Below are 23,678 nucleotides of genomic sequence, written 5' to 3'. Positions count from 1 at the left end.
AGCGTAACCTCCCCCCCATTCAAAACAGTACGACAATTCAACTGCACTTTATTGCTATGTAAAAAGTATTGGGAACATCCCCATCTGCTCCAGTGTTCATGGACAGGCACTTTTCAAATTGTTTCACCTATGTAGATTTATTTGTAGCTATTCTTGTAGAAAATATCTGATCATCTTTGTATTATTACCACAGGCTAGTTCATGCACACACCTGCTGAGGACCTTCTCTGCAAGGTGAAGGAGCAGGCCCCCAGCTTCACCTGCACAGAATATGCTGCGCATAGAATGGTGTGCAAGTTGAAGGTGATTCATGTGCTTTTTCTCTTTCTCTCCCCCCTTTTTTCAGGAGGAAGAATCATGAGTTCTGGGCCTACACGTAGAGCACCTGCATTAAATGATGGCAGGAGGAGGCACTCGCTCCACCTCACACAAAGGATCCTTCGTAAGTGCGTGAACCAGCACAGAATCTTTTTGATCTACAAATATATCTAAAAGGTTAAATCCTGCTGGAATTGGGTAAGAATGATTACCTCTTTTAGTTGTGCAGAAGCATTCTGCTGAATGGTTACAGGAGGAACACCAGAAGAATAACAATTAATGAAAAGCCTATAGCTACTATATGAAACAACAGGAATAATACCTCCTTGCACCTCTGATCCCCACCACCACCTTAGCTGATCGAAATCTGTGGGCCATAGCTCACAACAAATCATAGTGTGCAACAGATCTTGCTCTAGTTGGTCCTTGAAGCTGCTTCACGCATTACTTCCAATTTCCATGCTGGAAAAGGCACGTTCCTTTATATTATATACTGAGCAGGCAGAGTGTCTCCTTTTTTGGCCAGGTTATGTACACTGGGAAACTGTCATATGCATTAGATTCCCAGGGGGTGTCACTGGGGTGAAGACACCCATGCCACCAATTGAATGCAGTACCTGATTTTGCCACCATGTTAATGAACTGGTGTTGTTTCTCCAATTAAGCGGAAGCAGTAAGATGTGAAGTGACTTATATGCCCCCCATCAGCATCTCCTGATACTTCTTTTCCCTACATAACAGCCAATGCATACTGGAGCTGAAAAGTTTCTAGAGGGGTTACCATGTTAGTCTGTTGCAGCAGAAAGACTAACACATTTATTATGGCATAAGGTTTCATGTCCACGTCATCAGATGCATGAAGTGATACTCTGAGTTGGCAGATACACACACACACACACGCATGTGCATGCTTGTGTGTGTGGATTGTAAGCAGTGGGATCAGAGGGAAATGAAATGCAAAAAATACAGACAGTAATAATTAAAGCTTAAGTTAAGGCTTAAATGTATGTAGCGTCATTACAGTGACCACTTTTGATGGTAACACAGACATCCTGGCATTGGTAAGTTAATTAACACCTATAGATAAAGACCAGTCTCTACTGTGTCTATGGAAAATAATAACTGGGCACAAATCTGACATAAGAAACAGCCCATGGAAGAACTTTTCGATTTCCCAGGACATTGTGCTACTAACCTCAAAATGGCAATAGTTCAACTAAGGCAGCCTCCAGCATGAAACTGCTGAATTACAATTTATTAAGAAGTTTAATTCTATCATCTGTGGCTTTAATCAGGATGATAGGTTTTTATCTGACTGCAGGCGTTAATTAACTTACCACAGCCAGGATTTAAAAAAAAAATAAAAATCAACAGTGGACACTGAAATACTCTACATATATTTAAGCTTTAACTTAACTATCATTGTCTGTACTTTTCCCTCTGATATCACAGAATACAATATCCCACCCACCCAAACAATGTTTATATTTATATATCTGCCACCTCAGGATAACACTTCAGGCATCTGATGAAGTGAGGTCTAGCCCATTAAAACTTATTCTAATAAGTTAGTCTTTAATGTGTCACAAGACTCTTTGTCGTTGAAGCTGAAAAGGTTAACTTTGGGTAAAAATAATAACAACATCCTGCAGATGAGGGCCAGGATCCAAAGGATTACATTAGGTACACCCAAGGGCTTGCACAGTGGGTATTTGACTTCTTTGAACAGCAGATCACCACAACCCCCTCAAGCCACATTACAGATTGCTAAACACACTTCAGTTTCAAAAGTGGTTAGCCATGCAGCATGCATGGCTGGGCTGCTGTTTGAGAAAGATGAAAGGTCCCTTTTTCCAGCTTGCAGGAATTAAAGGTGAGTCTACTGTCCATTGACACAATTTCAAGTAATACGAAGCCAAGTAGCCAGGGTACATGATACATAAAGAACATGCTTTTGACAAACTGGAACATTCTTTCCCACTTTTTAAAAATGTTAACTGTGTTACAAAGTTTTTACAATGCATTTTCTGAGCACATTTTTGGTGATGACAACTAAAAGCTTGTTTCAAAAACATCCTTCATTTCAATTATTTACATCCTGTGAAAAACTGTCAGCTTGAAAATACTTCTTCACTATCACATAATATATTACAGAATATTGAAACTGTTACAAGTACAGTAAAATACCTTCAGTTCTATTTTATTTTAATTTTTTTGTAAAGATGCAGTATCCATATAATTGAGATTCATACTAAAAAAACTGTTGGTACTGCAGTCAGTTTGATATCAGCATCTTTAAAGGTACCAATGGGCATGACTTGTTGAGTACACATTGCACGGTTACTGATTTTTTTTTTTAATGAAATTGTGAAAATATAGCAGTTTTAAGTTTATACATCTTCATCTATAAAACACAGGCAAAGGCATAATACAGTAATACAAGCTGGTTTCCTAATAAGGTAAAATTATTTTAGTCTAAAGAAAAGCTATTTCCAACTTTTTTAAATTCTTGAAAGCATTATTAAATCTTAATTCAGGTCACACACATGCGCACAATGAGCTGTTTGCACATGTGTGGGGGACATGTAGATGTGTTCATGGGGGCAGAACACTGATTGCTGCTTAGGCTTAGCATAACATAGAAAACAGGGCTTACAGCATTTTCTTTTTTAAAACAAAAAAAGGCCAAACAAATCAGTTTTTAAAAAATTAGACACTAATGCTTGCTTTGATGTACCTATTTCCAAGAAAACCAGAAAGAGATCCTGATTTTTAAAATGTACTATCAATCAGTTTATCTGTTATCAAAGACACCCTTGTACAAATATACATTTGCACCGAATGGTGTATTGCTTCGATACAGCTCTGGAAAGGTATGACTGACACAAACTTCCCCATATTAATCAATGTTAAATTTGGGCAGGGAATGCTCCCCAAATGCTAATATCAATATGGTATCTCTGGCACCAGCAGTCACTCACCATTAGCCAGAATGGATTATTTTACCCAACTAAACATAATCAACAAAGTAAAGTATAAGGAATACTGTATTTTAATTCTTCGTATGTACTGATATTGCAGCGGGCTGCTTTCAAAGTGCTTGATAGTTTTATCTTTTCAAATAAATGAATTAGGAAAGTGATGGTCTGAGGATCATATTGCTGCATTGCATTGCATTATCACCAGAATATTCTGGATCCAGGTTAGGTAGGATGTTTTCAGTTTGCCCACAAAATAGCATATCTAAAGTGGGAGGTTGCCCAAGAAATCATGTGCGTGCACTGGCGAAGGGCCAGTTCACACACTTGCCTGGCAGTGTGTCCAGTGCACATGGGGGAAGGGGAGTGGGCAGATATGCCCCCCTCTATCATGCATATGAGGGGAGGAGTGGATGAATTGGGCCTAAGTGTGAACAGATGTACTGCATAGAACTCCCATCGCATTGTCCCATATGTACTAGAATCTTGGCTTATGTGAGTGTGTTGATCTGTTTGAATTTAAGCATAAATTTGTTCATTTTGATTTCTGCTAGAGGTGCTTAAGTGTCACCGTAACTCTCCCACTAGAACAAATGGGGCTTAGTGTGGTTAATTTTGGCTGGATTGTACTCAGTGAAAGCCTGGCTGCTATTCTGTGAAAACTGTCTGATTCCATCTACTTTGATACAATCTATGGAGCTCCATATTAGTTTGAATAGAATATAGCTTAAAGGGCAGGACACAATTGCTTGAATGTGTTATCTTTTTACTAATAAGGGAGCTTTTTTTGCTCGCATGATTTAAATGCCATAATGTATAAACAGAAGAATGTATCCCAAAGTGGATGTTTCTGAAAATTCCAACGTTTTTCCTTGGAACATACATCCAGTTCCACCTGCACTATATTTACAAGTGAGGTAACATATGCTTTTAAATTCTCTTTCCCAGCAGTGTAACTGTAACTGCAGTGCAGCAGAGAAGCCCGCCCCCGTTCTGTTTTCACAAACAGATAACTGGAGAAGAGATGCATCTGCATCATTTCTTCATTCCTAATGGAATTTTTGTCTGATGGCGAGCTACTTTTAACAGCAGCCCTAAAAAATCAAAATGCCTCCACTTTCTTTTGTGAAGGCAGTTCTCTTGCCTACTAATTAACCTGGCTCAAAATAAACATTGCTTATACACAGGTGCTAGGACGTATTTATTGATAGGGAAGTTTGAATAGTACTGAAATGTACTGAGTCATAAGAATGTACCAGTTGATAATAAAATGGTATATTAGAGAGATAATCCTGACATTAATAGGGTATCTTCATGTGTTGCAGCCACAACCAAAGAAAATCCATATAAATTGGAACTGTATCATCCTAATGCAAAAACCAAACAAACAAGCTGAAAGGGTTGCTGCAGCATTAAATTTAGCTAGTTGGATAATTAAATTATTTTCTTCCCCACAAAGCAGTCAACTATCAATATACTCTTCATGTTTTAGTACCTGCATATGAGGAGGAAAGACATTATGATGTCATTCAGTTCCCTGTCTCGATCAGACCAAGGGCCATCTACTAATAGGTGCCTCTGGAAACTCACAAGCAGGATCCGAGAGTGATGGCCTCCCCTTGTTGTTTGTCTATCGCTTTAGATGTCTAGAGGTATGCTGTGCCTGAACATGTTTACCATAAGTTGCTTCTTGCATGCTTTGATGTTCTGCCTATTCTTAAGAAAGAAAAAAGCAAAGAATTGTGGGGAAAACAACACCACATTCTGCACAATCCCATTTCCCTGGAGTTCTATGACAGCTGATTGCACAGCAGGGAAGATTAAATAGTGACGGTTGCTAATTATTCAGTAGCCTATAAATAGTAACGGTTACATTGTGGGCCCTGTCATTTGTTATACATGCTCTTCAAAAACTGATGTGTGAATGTTGCTTTTATAAGACCAATTTAATCTGAATATTCTCTTCCTATTTGTAATGATTTATTAAGAAGCAGATGCTAATACAAAATGTGACACTGGGAAATTCATTTATGCAAATCTGTAAATAACCCTTCCTAGAGCAAAATGGTTTGTGAAACATCCATATAGATGGTGCAACCCACAATGCTGCATATAGGCAAGCGGTTTCTCTTTCTGAGAGGGAAACATTTCCAGATACACACAGAAAACGTCTATTGTCCACACCAACGGTTTCCCTCCTCATAGAAGACAATGGAAAGCTCCTTATGTATTGGGCTACTCTAGCCCAATGAAAGCCACTGGATCATGACTGTATTATTTGGGCAACAGCTAAGAAAAGTTCAAATACAAAAAGTCACCAGTCTCTTATGTCATTCAATTTATACTAACAAAGCCAACATTGTTTTTCAGAAATGGAAAAAAAATATCATCTAGGAATTCATCTCATCCCTTAACATTTTGTCATGTTGATTTAGAAATAGTGTAGTGAAGGGCTGGCCAATTTATTCAGCATGAAGAGCTGACGTGTAAACATTGGGAATTATCGAGCCAGTTAAACTAATTTAATTCTAATTAATATAAATAGGAGAAAGTTAAGCACATGTTTAACTCTCCCCATTGAAATCAATGGAACTTAAAGTGCTTACGTTTGGCTGGAATCTGCCATCATGTCTGTAGATAGCCCTAAGGAATTTGCATTCTGTATGGTATAACTTTCATATACTTGTATAAAATGTGTGTAATTGTTGTGGGCATATGGCCAGAGCTGGTGAACACGGTGTCCTTTGATAGTGTGCTTTTTGTGGTATTTCATTTTCAAGAAGGAACTCCTAGTATGTTAAGATATATGACAAATCCCTCACCAGCTGAGTATTTTAGTCATCTGAGGTGACCAAGAGCTCTGGTATGGCTAATTCCAAATAAAGCCATTCAGATACTGTATTATAAATTGGTTAACGATTATAGGACTGCATGGGAATTTCTTAAAATCTCCTTTTGTTTCTGGTTTGAATGCCTCAAATAGGCTGATACTATATGACACCCAAGGAGCCAGCTCTTAAGCTTTTTATGATTTAGAATTAATCTGTCGATCCATCTTCTACTCACACTCTCCAGTCTTGTACCTACCAAACTTTTCCAGCTAAAGATTATTAAACTATGGACCAATGGGGAGTTTGGATTGGTCACTTGGAAACAGTGGGAGTGGAGTGTGGCATGGTCTCATGAGCCCCGTTGCATTGTGATGATGATATAACATGTGCATTGGCACATATTTGCTTACACCGGTGTGTGCATATGCCCCACTTCCCATGGTTCTTCCTACAAAAGGACTGTGGGATGGTATATGTATGTACTTTAGCTGTGATGGGTGTGTGCGTGTGAGTCAGTCTCCACTCTTCATACACTATTTCCAAATGGCCCAACCAGGTGAACGTATGGTTTCCAGGATGTTATCAAACTTCTTAAATTATACTTTAAGACATGCCTATTAGCTCACAGGCCAGGTATTTTGCCCCACTATGTGCTCCCCCCTCCTTTTTGCAGCCAGCTTCATCAGTTATAAACAGGGAGGAAGGAAGTGACTACTTCTTGCTATGATCACAGCAAAAATAGACCTTGAATGTTATCCTTTCTTTGCAAGCATTCAGGCAAAATCCACCGATGATAGCTACTTCCTTTTCAAATAAAGTATTAGTTACTCAGGGATCAGTGCATGTCACCTGTAAAAATGGTTCCTTGATATGCACAGAGCAGGTCTTTTGGCTCCAGACAAGTCACTTTCCACACATTTCTTAAATGCTCGCCCACGGTCATTTGAATAGCCACTCTGGCCTCAACCCAACACAACTTAGTCATGACTATGTTTCAGTGAACCCAGTAAGATTTATCACAACAAACTGAACTTAGTCACAATTACTTTTGCTGGACTGAGGTTCTATGCTTAGGAAACAACAAGTGCTTGGCGGCCTCCTGAAATCAACTAAAAGTAGCTAATTTCTCACTGCTGTTCTTGTTGATATTGATGCACTCAATTCCCTTTCAGGGACAGTAGCTTTTAGACTTAACTCTTAGAGGCTGCAGTCCTAAGCTAACTGGAGGTAAACTCAGTGGGACAAACGGTTTGTTCATACATGCATGTTCAGCATGCTGACTGTAGCATCAATTGATGGACCTGCATGTGTGAATGAGCCATCACAGATCAAACACCATAGATCAGAAGGTTTTCTCACATTTTCTCACACACAGTGCTGTGCAACAGAGTCAGTTCACACATTCAGCTGCGAGTCAACAACTGCTGAGCATTCAAGTGTTGAAAGATCAAGTGTTGTACATGCACATATGAACATCTGTAACTTCCAAGTAACCACATGGAGGGCTGATGTGTTGCTTAAGAGATGGTTGGTCTAACATGACCACCCTCCAGATGTGTTGGACTACAACTCCCACCATGGCCAATGGTGCTTCTGTATACCAGTTGCTGGGGAACATGAACAGGAGGGTGCTATTGCAGTCATGACCTGCTTATGAGCTTCCCATAGGAATCTGTTGGACTAGATAGGTTTTTGGCTTGATCCAGCATGGCTCTTATGTTCTTAGGTGAGTTGTAGTCCAGTACATCAGGAAGGCAACAGGTTGGGTATGGCTTGTTTAACATTTGTTGTATTATGCAACCCAGACAGTACATTGTAATGGTATCTTCCTATGATAAATTAAGCAAGCAGATGTAAAGAGGGCTATTTCACCCTGAAATGTTACTTATGTCTGCTGTATAGATTCCAACAAAAAGAAAAAGGAAAGATATTTTTTTAAAGGAAAATTCTAAATTTTTAGTGGCCTTTAAAGTCCTCCATAATGATGAAGGGGTAAAAATACCACCATCTTTATTGCATAAGTGTGCTGAGGAATCCTTTCACTTAAAAGAGCTTCATTTTTATTATCCCTCCTCTTTACAGTCCGGATAGCTGGCTTTGTAGATTGTTGAATAATCAACAAACAGGCGTGGTGATATTCTGCAGTGTCTTGATAGTAAAAAAAAGAAAAAAGGAGAAACATCAACAGATGAAGTGGAAGTCCAGAGGCCTCGTTCTTTTCAATTGTTTGTGACATCCGGTCTTTGTAATAGCAGTAATTCTTCAGGAGAAAAAAGTGTGATGGTTGAGAAAAGGTACAAGCCATAAATACTTTGAAAAGGAGACAGGTTAGAAAATAATGCCCAACCTTGTCACATTTAAGCGATTACCTCCCCGCTGAGGGTGGCTAACTTTGCCCACACTGGAAAGTTGACTTCGGATGGGAGGGAGAAATGTGGCACTGCTTTTCCTGCTTCTTTGTGTGTATGGGACAACACAGAACACCTCCTTTTGTGCTAACTCCATCAAAACGGGATTCAGCCCTGCTGAATTCACTGTAGTTAAAAGAGACCCAGCTCTTGGTACTTCCATTATTATTTTTTTTGACAAGGTAGCATTTTTCAGACAAGCATGTGCCTTCGGCGGTGCAACGCCAAGTGGTCTGAACGGGAAAAGCTTCGGTCACAGTCTGCACACTTGAACGGCTTCACTCCTGTGTGTTTGCGGTAGTGCCTCGTCAGTTCATCTGAACGAGCAAACTTCCAGGTGCAGCCTTCCCAGGTACACTTGTACGGTTTCTCTCCTAGGAGGTGAAGGGGGAGGAAAAACGGAATCATTAGATTGGATTCAGAGACTTTGATATGCTGTCTAGAAAACCCAGGGCTGCTGAAGGAAATGGAAGTTCATGCAGCATTTTAGTTCAGTTGCCCACCAAACCTTCTGATCATTTGTACTGCTAAGGGTGCAATCCTATGAATCTTTAGACAGAAAAAAGTCTTACAATTCTCAGCATACCCCAGCCAGCATGGCTGCCTGGAGGGATGCTGAGAGTTGTAGGACTTCTGTCTAAACATACATAGGATTGCACATTAAGTTTATAACTGTCAGAACATATAAGATGGATTCTGGCCAGCTTGCACTGGCTGCCTATATGCCTTCTGATCCCAATTCAAAGTGTTGGTTTTGACCTATAAAGCCTTACATGGCTCAGGACCGCAGTACCTGATGGAACGCCTCTCCTGGCATGAACTGACCCGTACACTATGTTCTGCATCTAAGGCCCTCCTCCAGGAGCCTCCTCCAAAGGAGGCTAGGAGGGCGGCAACAAGGGAGAGGGCCTTCTCAGTGGTGACCCTCCATTTATGGACTAATCTCCCTGACAAGGCCCACCTGGCGCCAACATTGTCATCTTTTCAGCGCCAGGTTGGAACTGCGCTCTTCTCTCAGGCACTTGGCAGTGTATAATGAGTCTCTTTGATTGTCTCTGGCTGATGGTTTTAAACTGTTTTAGATATACGTTGTAGTTGTGTGTACTATTTGTTCTATGTCCTTATGTGAATGGTTTTATACTTTATATAATGTATTTTAATGGTTTTTAATTTTTGTGAACCGCCCAGAGAGCTTCGGCTATAGGGTGGTATAGAAATATAATAAATGAATGAAGGATTCAAGCCCATAGCGGTATTGAACTGGCAATCTAAGGGGTATCATGTGGGGATTCAGCCTATGTGCCAGTATCCAACTCTGGCTAAGGGAAGGTGATCAATCACAACAGCAAGGAAGACTCAGCCATTCCCACCTTGGGGTCCCTAGATATTGCTGGGCAACAACTGCCATTACCCCAGACCTTGCCTTGCTTGCTGGAGATGATGGTAACTGTAGTCCAGCAACCTCTGGGCACCCCAGATTAGGAAATGCTTCTCTACACCAATAAGCCAGGTAGTACTCCCTCACTCCCAGCAATGGCTTCCGTTTAAAGTTATTTGTTGATCTGACCAACCAGGAGACAGTTTTCGTTGCTCTGCTTTGTCTACAGACCACCTTTTCATCTTAACTGTGTTATTGTTGTCGTTTTAGATTTTAAATTGGTATTAGATATAGGGCGGGATACAAATGTTGTAAACAAACAAACAAACAAACAAACAAACAAATCTTTCTTCTTCCTTTTAGCCACTCCCTGCTTTCAACCCAATCGAAGCTGGGTTGGCATTAATTTTACAGTCCAGATTTCTTCAGAGCTAAAACCATATTGTAACCAAGATATACACAAAGATTTCTATCATTAGCATTGCCCAATTCAGGCAATGGAGTCAGAACAGTTGCTTCTGAGTACGCCAGGTTTAGTGGTGGTATACTGGAGTGAAATGATCACAACATGTTAATAGCAGCAACTGTGTAGGCTGTGGCACTGCTGTGTCTTTTTTCCTCCCTGATATGGCCAAATGTGAAGAGATGATTGAAAGATTTTTATTCATATCTGGATGGCCATGGCATTGGGTCACAGGAATTTGGCAGCTGGCAGGAGAACGGGCATGAACCAAGTGACAGATGGCTGTTGCTAAAGACAACGTGCTTTGCAATGCACTATGACTTACCCTCACCGCAAACAGCTGGCCAGCAATGCCATACAAATGCACCGATGTCTCATCTGACTTGGAAGAAGGTCCATAGCCAGAAATTGATGTGTGTGGGTGTGTGTACATCTCCTAGTGCACGCTAAGGAGGGAGCAACAGAAGTTAAGAGGTAATGCAGAACCCGAAATGCAAATAGTCTGATATGTGTAAACTAAAACTAGTAAATAATTTCAATACATATTATTGTTTAAATCAAACGTCTTCATTTTGTTCTCAAGCCAGGGAAGTAAATGCCCAGGGCCCACCAAGCTGTTATCAAGCTAAGAAAACATATCACAATAGGGGAAAGTACAGGAATCCTGCAGTCTTCTACTTTCCTTAGTTAATCCAGGTATTATGGAAGGAAATCAAGAAGGAAATTCCTCTTCCCTTTGCTTGTTGCTCATCCCAAAGCAAAGCCCATTCATTGGGCAGAGCACTGGAAGGCAGCAGAGGTTTACCTCTTACTGAGCAGTTATTATACTGGCCTTCCCCGAGTAAGTGTGCTGCCCAGTCTGTGTGTTTGTAGTTATGGTGTTGCATTGGTTTTAATTGGTTTTAGGGCACAATCCTATTGGATCTGCCCTGGCTACTCAAAAGACACTGAATTTGGAGGCTTATGAGTATCCAATGCAGAGCGGGAGGTGCATTGCACCTCCCACTCTGCATCTAAGCTAGGTGGTTGTTTTCGCCCACCTAGCAGAGGCTTCCACGAGGGGGAGGGAAGGAGGTGGGGCGGCAATGGGATATATTGAATGGCTGTTGCCCCGGTCTCCTCCCCTCCCTGCCTCCAGGAACACTCCTGTTTCCCTGTCTCCACAATACATTTTCCAAGGGCGGAGAGGTAGCTGGCACAATTCTCTCTGCTCCAGCTACAATAGGGAGGGGGAAACACAGTTTCCTGGCTCCAAGGTCAGAGCCATTTCTGACCTCGGAGCCAGGGAACTGAAATATCCTATGTCCCCCAGGCGCTGTCTAGGGGACATAGGATTTCTCCCTTAATGTTTTTATTAATGTTTTATATAAATGTTTTAAGAATTACTATGTATTTTAATGTATATCATAATGTATTTTAATGTATTTAATTCTTCTGTAAACCACTTAAGAGATATTTTTATGGTCAGCGGTATATAAATCTATTTAATAATAATAATAATAATAATAATGCCTCCATGTTTTCCCTATCTCTCTCTCTCTCTCTGCATCATATCATATGTCAATCTCGTTCACATCGTAAGAGCATAGGAAGAGCCTGAATAGATCAGACAAGAGTCCCTGTGCTTCAAATCCCCTTGTAAAGCCATCCAGGTTGGTGGGTCATCATTATCACCATGGCTTTTGAGAGTGAATTCCAAAAGTTAATCATGTAGTATATGAAGAAGTACTTACTTTTGTCAGTCCTGAATCTACTGCCTATCCATTTCATTGGGTGAACCCAACACCCTTCCAAAAGCACCCAAGACATGTGATAAGAAATGGGTTATCTCATGTCATCCATACAGCAATCCTATAAGGGTTACGGTGTCCTGGATTTTTAGGAAATAGCTAATTTTGCTTTACTGGAATTGTTGGGAAGGCTATTGAAAAATCGCTAACCCATCTCTCTGAAAACAATATGGGATGTCTTATTATGAAATGGAAATGCCAAATGTTAATGATAAATAATTAAGAATTTTAAAATGTAAATAAGTAAAAAGTAGTAATTGTATTAAAGGGAAGACACACAAGACACAAGGAGGGTCACAATGCATTTTTGGGTAACTGGCATAAAAAATAGTTATCAAGGTGCCCTGGAAAGAATCCAAATAGAAAGTGCTGAGTTAAAGCCCTATCACTTGGGCCAAAGAGTTATTTGAGTAATGAACAGGTGTAAGACTGCATTATTCCTGGTCAAATGTGCACTTCAGAAGTTTTCAATTAATGATCAAAAATATTATATTATACACATCAAAAACTTGATATACAGATGTCTAAAAATATTATAGACTTAGGCTTAATTACCAAACTTTGAGTAAGAAGTTATCTTCTCAAAGGTATAATTCAGAATTGATCTTATCTAGCCTGAAATGTGTATTTTTTGGGGTAAGTTTTACATTTTAAGGAATGTTTAGGAACAATTATAATTAAGATTATAAGCTCTAAATTTATGGGACAGCAGATAATATTAGCTATGAGGTCATTTCTACACAAAAAGGTATAAGTATGTGCTGATTTTGGAACGAGGGAGCTTCTTATTAGAAGCTCACCAGTCCTGTGTACCTGTCAGCTGAACAGCTGGACGGGGACCTTGGTACTTGGAATGAGATTTTTCCTTTTTAAGCTATTAGGATTAGAACTCTAAGAACAAGAAATGTTAGGAAATTCTTTTTTTCTGTAAAGCTATAAGTTCTAAAAATAATTTGCAATGCTCTTTTCAGCAACACGCATACACACACACATTGATGTGATGTTATAAGCATCTTTTTAATAAACATATAAATGGATCAAAAGATTTGTCCCTTACTAATTCTTATTAGTACAAAACCAAAATTGCATCCACCTAAAACAATTTTGGTGCATGCTTTGCTTAAAATGTACTGATCAGCTATGGGTAGTTAACTGGCAGCCCAAGGTTTCCTAAATACTGGAACTATAGTTTGAAAACACTCAGCAAAGGTCTAACCATAAGGGGTTACATTGAGAGATTTACCCAAGATTGCCTACCAAGTGTAATAGATTTGAACATACAATTTGAATCCAGGTCCAAGGTCAATGCTCTATCCAGTACACATTGGATTAAGTATAACAGGTGGAGATATATATTCACAATTTAGGGAAAGGGCATGGAATATTCCAGCCCCCTGCAGCCTCCCTCTGATCCTTGTTTGGCAGGTCTATTGTTTCATGCTGGAAGAAGGGAAGGGCACCATCAGAAACCAGAAGAACAAAAGGAGAGGCAGAGCCTCAAGCTGGTGCTGAATAGTAGTAATTTATTATTACAAATAAATTGTGCAACATACATTTCAATAGGAATCTTTGAAACAATAGTCTTTGAGCGAGCTGCTTTAGCTGGTATACCACCCTAAGATACATGGTGACCTTTTGCCCTGATGAAGCATTTCAATGTAATAATAAATTACTACCTTTGAGCACCAGCTTGAGGCTCTGCCTCACCTTTTGTTCTGTTCCTCTATATCATGGCCACAATCCAAAACATAGTTTTTGTTTTCAGCACTTGGGATTCAGAACACTTAGATCTGTGCTGGATTGTGGCCCATATGTTTACATGTTCCACTGCTAGGAATGTATCCCATGGCTTCTACTGCAACCATAGAGTTCCCTGGCCAGAACAATCAGTTTCCCATTTCTTTGTGCATGGCCACAGCAGTCTCTGGGAAGCAGGAGGGCTCCCCCCAAAGCGGTCATTATGATTTTTATGTTGGTTATAATAATTCTGTATTGATTTGCTGCAGTTACCTTGTGCAGTTTTGATTTTGTATATTGTCTTGAGCATACCAATGGAAAGGGGACTATAAACGTATGATCAGTTCAATCAATAAGCCCAGGAGAATTCTGCTGGTGCCAATCACATGCTCTGCTCCAAAGAAAGCAGGGTGGGATGGGCATCATTATCATTCTATTTTATTTCTGCCATTCCTCCAGGGAGCTCAGGAACACATGCATGCTCTGCTTCCCATTTTATCCTCACAATCACCCTGTGAGGTAGGTAGTGTGACTAGGGGTGATTCTAGATGAGGCTTTTATGGGTGACTAGAGGTAATTCCAGGGGTGATTCTAGATGCTTTGCATCAAACAAATTTTATGGGGGGTCCAGATGACACCATCTTCCATTTGTAACCCCCCAGTGTTTTTCCACTGCTTCTTTCAGTGCTTTTCTTACCACACACACACAAAATGGTTAAGAAGTGAAAGACGGAATAGCTGCACAATGCTTTTTTATTAGCAGCGCTTGGAGCTGTCTGTCTGGACAGCACCCTAGACCAAAGTCACCCTATAAGCTTCATGGCTGAACAGGGGATCTGAACCCAGTCTAAAACTCAGACTTACTTTGGAGACATAACTAGCAGCAATGTCTTTCTTTCCCTCCCTCCCTCCCTTCCATCCATCCATCCATCCTTTGAGGGGTAGGAGGTCTTTAACCCTTTCCCCAGCTGCAGTCTCAATCTGGATGAGGTGTCCTGCACCTGCAATTTATATTGCCAAATAGTGGTTCAATAAAGCAAATGGATCATGTTTTGGCAATGCAAATTACAGGCCTGGGCGCCTCAGTGCAGTTGGGACAGCAGCAGGGGGCAAAGGGTTAAAGCCCCTGTAACCACTGCACTAAAATTGCAATCTAGGCTGAGAGCCCTGCACATTACCTTACAGCAGGGGTGAGCAACTTCAGGAGATCCAGGGACCCTCCCACAGGCTGCCACCACGGTGCCGAAATTTGGCGGTATGGCATCAAAATTAATGACAGTTTGCAGCTGAAATTCAGCTGCAAACCGTGATGGAGGCTGAAAAGGGACAAATTTAGCTTGCTGTCAAGCTAAAAAAATGGGCCTCTTTTCAGCCTCCACTGTGGTTTGCTGTAGAAATTCAGTGGCAAACCACCAATTTATTACCACAACCGAATTTTAGTGCAGGCCTCATATAGACCACCCATGCTTTAGAGTAAATAAGTAAGAAAGGCAGACATAGTTGCTAGCTATGTCTTCAAAGTAACATGTAACTAGGCCCTAAATCTGACATAACTACTCTATCTGCCCACTACTAGAGTGTGCCATATTCCCCCGAGGCCTCCTTCATTAGCTACTTTGAGTGGAATGTTTGACACCTCTTCCATGGCTCTCCTACAGTTCGAGGTTATGTAAAGGCTTCAACCCCTGTGATTCCTTTAACAAAAGCCCCCCCCCCTTTGGGACAGTGGGTGCATTTGGAATTTAGAGACAGAGTTTTGTAGGCATTGTCACAAAATGGCTGCCAAGGGAGGGCTTGCTCATTCATAAAATGGCTGCCATGCTGGGCATGGCTGGTCACAAAACACTCATTTCCCAAGAAGCAAACTAGTAAAATTAAAAAATTGCCAAAAACCTAAATACAAGGCCGAGGTGGGGTCTGAGCTCCCAAACACAAAATAACTCTTCTGAACCCAAATAAAGATGGTGCTGGAGGGCAGACTTTGCTTTTCAGCATGCCAGCCTCCCAGTTAAGTTATTTTTTTTAAAATGTTAAGATAAAAAATTAAAATCAGGAGGGGCAGGGACCCTGGACTGTGCCAAGAGACATGTCCGTGTCCACCCTGGGGCCCATGGACACCACACTGGAGGCCCCAGCTTCAATGGCATGCTTAGCCTCTGAGTAATCTAGACTAATGAGGTTTTTTGAAGAGAGGATTAGATCCCTTTTCTGGTTTGGATTAATCAAAATGAAAATTAACATTCCCCACCATCCTCCTTGAATAATCACTATCCTGCACTGGAAAATATTATGTGGCTTGAGCTCTACTTTTATATGCAGTTTGAGTAGATAAAGTTGAAGATTGGGTAAAGATAGTTATAGTTGGCAGCCAGAGGGTAAGCTATAATAAAATGTAATTTGCAGGTTTGTTTCTTGCCCAAAGAAGATGTTAGTCATTTTTAGCAGCTATTTTTAATACAAATATTTAACATTTCCCCAAAACAACCCCTGAACATGCCCACATGCTGAACTCCCCATTAATTACTGTTGTTAAATGATTTTCACCACACCCATCTTCTTCCCAGAACCTGATATAGCAAAACAAGGATTACACTTCAAGCATGACCTTGGGTCTCAACGAAATCTAATTAAAGTGCGTGGCCACTGAAACTACCAAATTAAATCCAAAAGGCAAATCTTTCATGCCATCACGCCCCCATCCACTTGGCGAGTGTGATGAGAGTACCTAGCTGATAGCTATGCAGGTGACTAACTGTATTTTGGGTTGTGCCCAAAACACACAGTATTTGGACAATAAAAATGTTTTAAACTGAAAATATAGCCTTCATTTATATAACCTCCCAGGTTACTTGCATACAGGGATTTGGCATTCTGTCTAAGGACAAAGAAATGAAGCAGCTGCTGCTTCTCCTCTGCAGATGGGTGGTGCATTCCTAGCCCCTGGAAAGGATCAGATGCTGCATCAGAGGTTCTCTTCACATGTTATGCTGGTGGTCTGAGAGCTGCTGCAGCATGGATCCTGCCCGTGTACAGAAAGTACGGAAACCTGGGCCACATGGAAAGAGCCCATGTTACAGCTGCTGCCCACACCAGTATTGCCACTTTCAAAAACTGGCCTACTGCTGGTGTGGCACAGGATCTCTCATGTTGTCCCAACAGTGTGGGAAGGAGCCACACTAAAGCAGTTCCCACACCACCAGCATAACGTAAGAAGGCAGTGTGATCAGTAGCACTAGGAGACCTTTAAACAGACTGTAAGTGTTAGGGAATGAATAGAAATGCACCCAATATGCTCCTGAAGGAAGCATCCTGAGGAAGGTCCTCAGAAGGAGTATAGTCATTTGCCTGCCCCTTGTTCCAAATTATCTGTAATAAAAAAAGAGGATGTGTGTCTGCCCGTCCATCCTTCACTACCATAACACCAAGACAGTGAAAGCTTGGCACCTGAAACTTGGCATTCATACTAGAGGGACCCTAGGGGTGTACGTCTTGGGGTCACTTCATTTTTTAAATGCAATAATTAATTTTAATTAATATAAATGGGTCTGTGTGGTTGAAGCCTGCAATAATAACTTGAGCCACTAGGGACAGACTCCCCTAAACAGCACATAGCTTTGCAATACAGTTTGAAGCCAGGAGAGATTAGTAGGTCAGGTGACAGAGGTATATGCCTGCCACCTTCCCCCCTGCTGTGGGGCAGCCTCCCCCTCGGGGAAATGGAGTGGTCAGACCCTTCCCACATTTTCAAACACTAGAGGCGATCTTTATCTCTAGTAAAAGGCAAAAGATTTATATGATCTGAAGAGAAAACGGAGGCAGTTTTCCCTAACCAGTGCATAGTTCTGCAAATCAATTCAGTTTGAAGCCAGGGGAGATTAGTAACCCAAAGGACATAGTTATATGCCCATTCCCTCTTACTGGGGCGCCCACAGGCATGGCTTCATTTAGCCAAGGCAGCCACCCTGTGTCCAGCCCTTGCTTGCTTGCAGCCTTCACTGTATCAATGTAAGCACTATTCCCACCCATGCAAAGCCAGATCCATTTGCTAGTAGCATATATTGTTCATGACTTTCTTTTCTATGATGATTTGTAAATACCTGAGTGAACTCCATTCCATCTGGCTGCTGCAGAGGGACAGCTGGGACTGCAGGGCCCACTCCATCGGCTCTGCTGAGAGACCAGCTTAATTCTGGCTCTGGCTCTCCTGAACAGATTCCATCCAAGCTGGTCATTATAAGAATTTTCTAACTTTAAGAGCTGGTGCCTGAGTTTGCTTCTTTTCTTCTTCCCTCAATCTCTTTTTTCCTTTTGAGTTGTGTCTTTTTAGATTATAAGCCTGAGGGCAGGGGCTCTCTTGTTTGCTCTTGATCTTATGTGAACCTTTTTGGCTGAGGAGCAGGGTAAAATATTCTAAAAATAAATGAATGAATTGAATCTTTATGATTGCCAAACATGTGGACATATTTCCAGATTCAATTGAGGGTGGTAATTATATGATTTCCCATTTATTTAAATTTTTTATAATCCACCTTTGTAATGTATAAAAAGAATCTCAAGTTAGCTGACAAGCACTCATTCATGTACCCATGAACAGTCTGAGAGCATCTGGTGCTGTTAACACTGACCTGGTGTGCTTGTAATGACAACCCGGAGTATGAGTTGAGCATGGGTTGTTGTTGCTGAATCGTGGGTTGTCATTATGTGTGAACCCTGCACTATGGTTCCCTTCCCGGGCTATCTGTGGTTAACAACCCTTAGTTAAACCATAGTGCAGGGTTTGCATGTAACAACAACACACAATTCAACAACAACCCAAGATTCAACAATGACAACCCATACTCAACCCGTACTTAACCTACACTCTGGGTTGTTGTTACATGTGAATCAGGCCACTGTGAAAGGCCAAGCCTCAGCCTGGTCAGTACCTGGGTGGGAGACTACCTGGGAGCCCCATGTAAGCCAGCATTGCTGAGTATAAGGGATAATAATTATTTCGGCTTCAGAATGTTTCCACGTAACGATCGAGTTCTGGTATGAACAGTCAGTCTATCTTGCTCAGTACAGGGATGCAATGAAGTATTTCAAAATTGGTGTCAAAGTCTACTGAGGTGATTGTTACAAACAATCACCTCAATACAAACTTGATGAGGGGCTGGGTATGTGCACACAAAAGAACTCACTCCAACTGCACTTGCAGGCAACTACATGGGTGTAACAACTAGGAGTCAAGAATGGGAATTCACATCTCTATTGGCATCAAAAGATACATCCAGCCAGCTCAATTGTGATGTGGATCCACAACTTTGTATTATCGATGAAGTATTTATTTTATTTATTTATTTCATTTCTATACCGCCCAATAGCTGAAGCTTTCTGGGCGGTTCACAAAAATTAAAACCAAAGAGCACACCATAAAACAATACAAAATATATAAAACATTAAAACCACAGTAAACAATACAACCAGAATAAAACCTAGCAGCAGTGCAGGGATTTAAAATACAGATTTAAAACAGTAAAGCTAAAAGTCTAAAGAGCTAAAATGCTAAAATGCCTGGGAAAATAAAAAGGTCTTCACCTGGCTCCAGAAAGAATACAATGTAGGTGCCAGGCGAACCTCACTAGGGAGCTCATTCCACAGCCAGGGTGCCACAGCAGAAAAAGCCCTCCTCCTAGTAGCCACCCGCCTCACTTCCTTTGGCAGGGGCCCAAGGAAAAGGGCCGCTGAGGATGATCTTATGGTCCGGGCAAGCACATATGGGAGGAGGCGATCCTTCAGATAACCTGGCCCCAAGCCGTTAAGGGCTTTGAATGTTAATACCAGCACTTTGAATGGGGCCCGGAAATGGACTGGCAGCCAGTGCAGCTGGTAAAGTACTGGCATAATATGAGCTCATTGGCCAGTCCCTGTTAACAATCTTGCTGCTCTATTTTGGGCCAGCTGAAGTTTCCGGACCGTTTTCAAAGGCAGCCCTGCGTATAACGCATTGCAGTAATCCAGAGGAGATGTTATCAGAGCATGGATAACTGTAGCTAGGCTATCTCTGTCCAGATAAGGGCGTAGTTGGTATACCAGCCTAAGCTGGTAAGGCTGCCAGGAACCATCTGGTTGGGGGAAAAACCAGAAGAGGAGATAGTCAGAATGCTGGAGGCTGCTTCTAGGAGTGAATTTCCCACCCTTAATCAGGCCAATAGAAATCGATGTTGCATTCTGTTTCTTATTCCACTCAGAGAAAAGCACAAAGGTTATGTCAAACTGGCTCTCATCTAGTGTGTGAAGAAGAGAAAAGCTTAAGACAAAGGCCCACTTCACACATGCAGACAATGGTGCAGTGCCCACCTGTGCATGGAGGAAGGGCAACGTTATATGAAGAGGACTGTCACAAGGTTCAGACCATTTCAACTATGTGACTGCAAACCTATAAAAAGAGGGTGTGTGGTTGAAGTAGCCAAACTCGTGTAGGAAGCCATTTTGGATTTACGGCTGCAGTGCCTCCATGCCTCCAATTAGAAGTCACACCACTGTTTGCACATGTGAATTGCGTCAAAGGCATGGCAGCAGCCTAGGGCTAAGGGCTCCTGGTTCCCAGAGCCACTGCAAATGACTACATCTTGAGTCACTTGGGTCTCACGAGAGCCATTTGATTCAGTTATACTAAGGATGCAGTTTTGCAATATACTGTATGTGCATGTCATCATATCTGTTTGGGGAAGTTGTTGAACTTGGGCTCTTTAGTACTACAGTAATAGCAAAATATGCAAATAAAGGCTCTCTTCAGCACATATACATTAAGCAAGCACCTGGGAATGATACGCGCTAGGAACAGAATGGCTTCTTCATCATACAATATTGTTGAACTTGGGGCAAAGCCCTAGAGGTTGCAACTATAGATTCTTTTCCTTGTTCTATCGCTGACTCATAAGAACATTGGGCAAGTTATGAAATTATGTATAATAAATCAGGAAACTAAAGTAAGAATATTGTGTTATTTTCCTGGTGGGAAGAGAGTCACTCCTACCTTCACGGCTAGTTCTGTTCACTTCTTTCCTCAATACCCATTTCTTCAACACACTGCCTGCAGTCTGCTGAGAGACAGTGTGGTGTAGTGGCTAGAGTGTTGGACTGCGAGTTGGGAGAATCATAGAATCATAGAATAGTAGGGTTGGAAGGGGCCTACAAGGCCATCGAGTCCAACCCCCTGCTCAATGCAGGAATCCAAGTCAGAGCATCCCTGACAAATGGCTGTCCAGCCTCGTCTTAAAGGCCTCCAGTGTGGGAGATCCGGGTTCTAGTCCCCACTGGGCCATTAAAGCTCACTGGGTGACTTTGGGCCAGCCACAGACTCTCAGCCCAACTACCTCACAGGGTGGTTGTTGTGAGGATTAAATGGAGAGGCGGAGGATTATGCACACCGCCTTGGGTTCCTTAAAGAGGAAAAAAGGTGGGATATAAATGTAATAATAATAATAAATACAGAAAAATGTGGAATAGGTCTTCAAAGCTGTGGTGAGGATGCAGAAGGAAGGGCTTCCAACCAATGGTGAGGGGAACCCAAGGAGGGAATACTTGTGGATGCAGCAACATTGGTCCAAGAGGTGTGCCCCAGAATCCCTTGCAGTAATCACAGTAGATGCTGGAGCACAATTCTTGGATTCTACATAACTTCCCTAGTGCTCCTCAAAACACTGCTGCACAAAGTGACTGCTGGGTTGCTTGTGCAGTTAGGCCACCCTTGCTGCTCAGTATATGGACCGTTTGTGGGTCTGTTTGTTCAAAACATGGATGTCCTACCTTCTCTTACCAGAGCACAAGGTGGTTAACCACAATAAAAACACTAAGAAACACCAGAATAAAAAGATGAAAAATTTTAAAAAATACAAGCAGTTATTAAGATAAATTTTCAGGTGAAAACAATTCAGTAAACAAGCTTTAAAGATACATCTCCCCAAAGCCCTCCTAAACAGGGAAATGTTAACAACCTGAATGCCATTAAAGAGATGAGTATCCTTGGCACAGCTGCTGAAAAAACCTCTGTGATCTCAGCTAAACATACTTCTGGGGATGTTGAGACACACAGAAGGGCCAAGGCCTCAGTATGCTGGCAGACTCATAAGGGAGAAGGTGGTACTTCAGATATCTTGGACCCAAATTGTGAAAGGCGTTAAAGGTCATTACTGACACTCTGATGCAGCTGCTTACTTAATTATTTACTTGCCACCATCAGCGTAGATGCCAATTTATATGGTAACACAAGCAGAAGTCTTGTAAAGTGTTCCTACCTTGAAGACTTTACAAGCTAATTTAGAACAGTGGGGGAGATGAAGGAGGAGACAAAGAGTAACAAGGGAAGAAAGGTTGCAAACACAAAATTCAGAAGAGGAAGTTGGCTCTTCCACTGTGAAAGCCAAGATGGTGTTTTTAAGGTTATTGTGCTGGGTTGCAGGGCTAGCCCTCCAATGGAGTGGTGGAGGGGGATTATGCCCCTCCGTAACAGCCTGGTGGGCTACCTGCCACCACAGCATCCGGCTGTGCTCCCCCAACTGGCTATGGCTGCTGAGGCAGCAGCAGCTAACACTGCCTGCTCAGCACAGAGCACCCACTAGGCCTAAAGCCTCGCTCTGGGGATCCTCAGAATAAGGCACCGGGCTGCCACTCCAGAAAGCCCTGCCAGTCGTGCTCTTGCTGCAGCTGGTGTGACTGGAAAGGCCAATGCCTTTTCATTTCATTTCATTTACTATATTTCTATACCGCTCCACAGCCGAAGCTCTTTGGGTGGTTCACCCCCGCCCCAAACCTTGCTCTGAGGGTCCTCAAAATGAGGCATTGGAAGGCCACTCTGAAAAGCCCTGCCAGCTGCTTCCATGCTGTGACTGCTGCAACAGGAAAGTAGTCATCCAGGTTCTTTAGAGTGGTCAGCAGGCCCAATGCCTCTCTGAAGAGTCCTTCCTCAGAGAGAGGCATTGTGGGTGAGGTGGCGATGGAAACCTCCTATGCACTATCCACAATGCCTCACTCTGAAAACCGCTCAGAGCAAGGTCTTCTTGGGCAATATCACCAGCTAGAAAAGAAGGAAGAGGAGGCAGAAGCGGAGGAGGTGGGTCTTCCACCTCAGGCAGTGCAGCATCTTGCACCAGCCATGCTGGGTTGTTATTAATTTTATTGTCAGACTTTCCTGTTGTTTTATGGTATTTCCATATGCTTTGATTTTAATTATGTATTGTGTTTTATACATTGGAAGTCAGCTTGTAAGGGTATGGCCCTAAAAGGTGGCCTAAATTTGGGGTGCAGAACTACTTTTGGGTGGGGATATGATGTCAGGTGGATGTGGCCATGCCCCTGATATCAACAGGTGTAGCCATGCCCATCTGACATCATATGCTCCCTGGCCCAAATGCCAGGTGGATATGCTCCCTGGCCCAAGCACTAGAAACCAGGCTTCAGTCTGTGTGGGTTTTCCCAGTGAGGGAAGCCCCATGCACAGTGAAGCTGAGCTGGACTAATCCCTGTTGCTCTTCCAGCGGGGAGCGATGGAAACTAGCTTGGCTCTACCCTGTCTTTGCACATCCCGCCTTCTTCCCCTATTGCAGGAAGGAGGCAGGGTTTGTGAAGGAGAAGGGGACTCCCGCCACCCTTCATCTGCGCTGCTCTCAGATCTAAGATCAGAGTCTGCAGTGGGGATGAGGGGTGCCGGGACATGCTAGCGCATGGAGAGAGCAGCCACTTTCCCTGGCACAGGCGAGTCCCTGCTGCCCCTCATCCCCCCACTGCTGTCTCC

At 42.2% G+C, this 23,678-nt stretch overlaps 1 protein-coding gene across 1 annotated transcript in view; it reads right to left on the bottom strand.

Annotated features, from left to right (window-relative positions):
* Positions 1–2,534: 2,534 nt before the first annotated feature.
* The window catches only part of KLF12 (KLF transcription factor 12), a 270,767-nt gene continuing 249,623 nt past the window's right edge, over positions 2,535–23,678 (bottom strand). The window contains exon 7 of the mRNA XM_084844838.1: positions 2,535–8,909. Coding sequence (XP_084700964.1) covers positions 8,728–8,909 — 182 coding nt within the window. The 3' untranslated portion in view covers positions 2,535–8,727. The remainder of the gene's footprint in view (positions 8,910–23,678) is intronic.

The sequence above is a fragment of the Heloderma suspectum genome, chromosome 3, assembly GCF_057233095.1.
Source record: "Heloderma suspectum isolate Gila_16-S chromosome 3, 16-S_ref, whole genome shotgun sequence".
Lineage (NCBI taxonomy): Eukaryota > Metazoa > Chordata > Lepidosauria > Squamata > Helodermatidae > Heloderma > Heloderma suspectum.
This window is presented reverse-complemented; position numbering and strand designations above follow the sequence as displayed.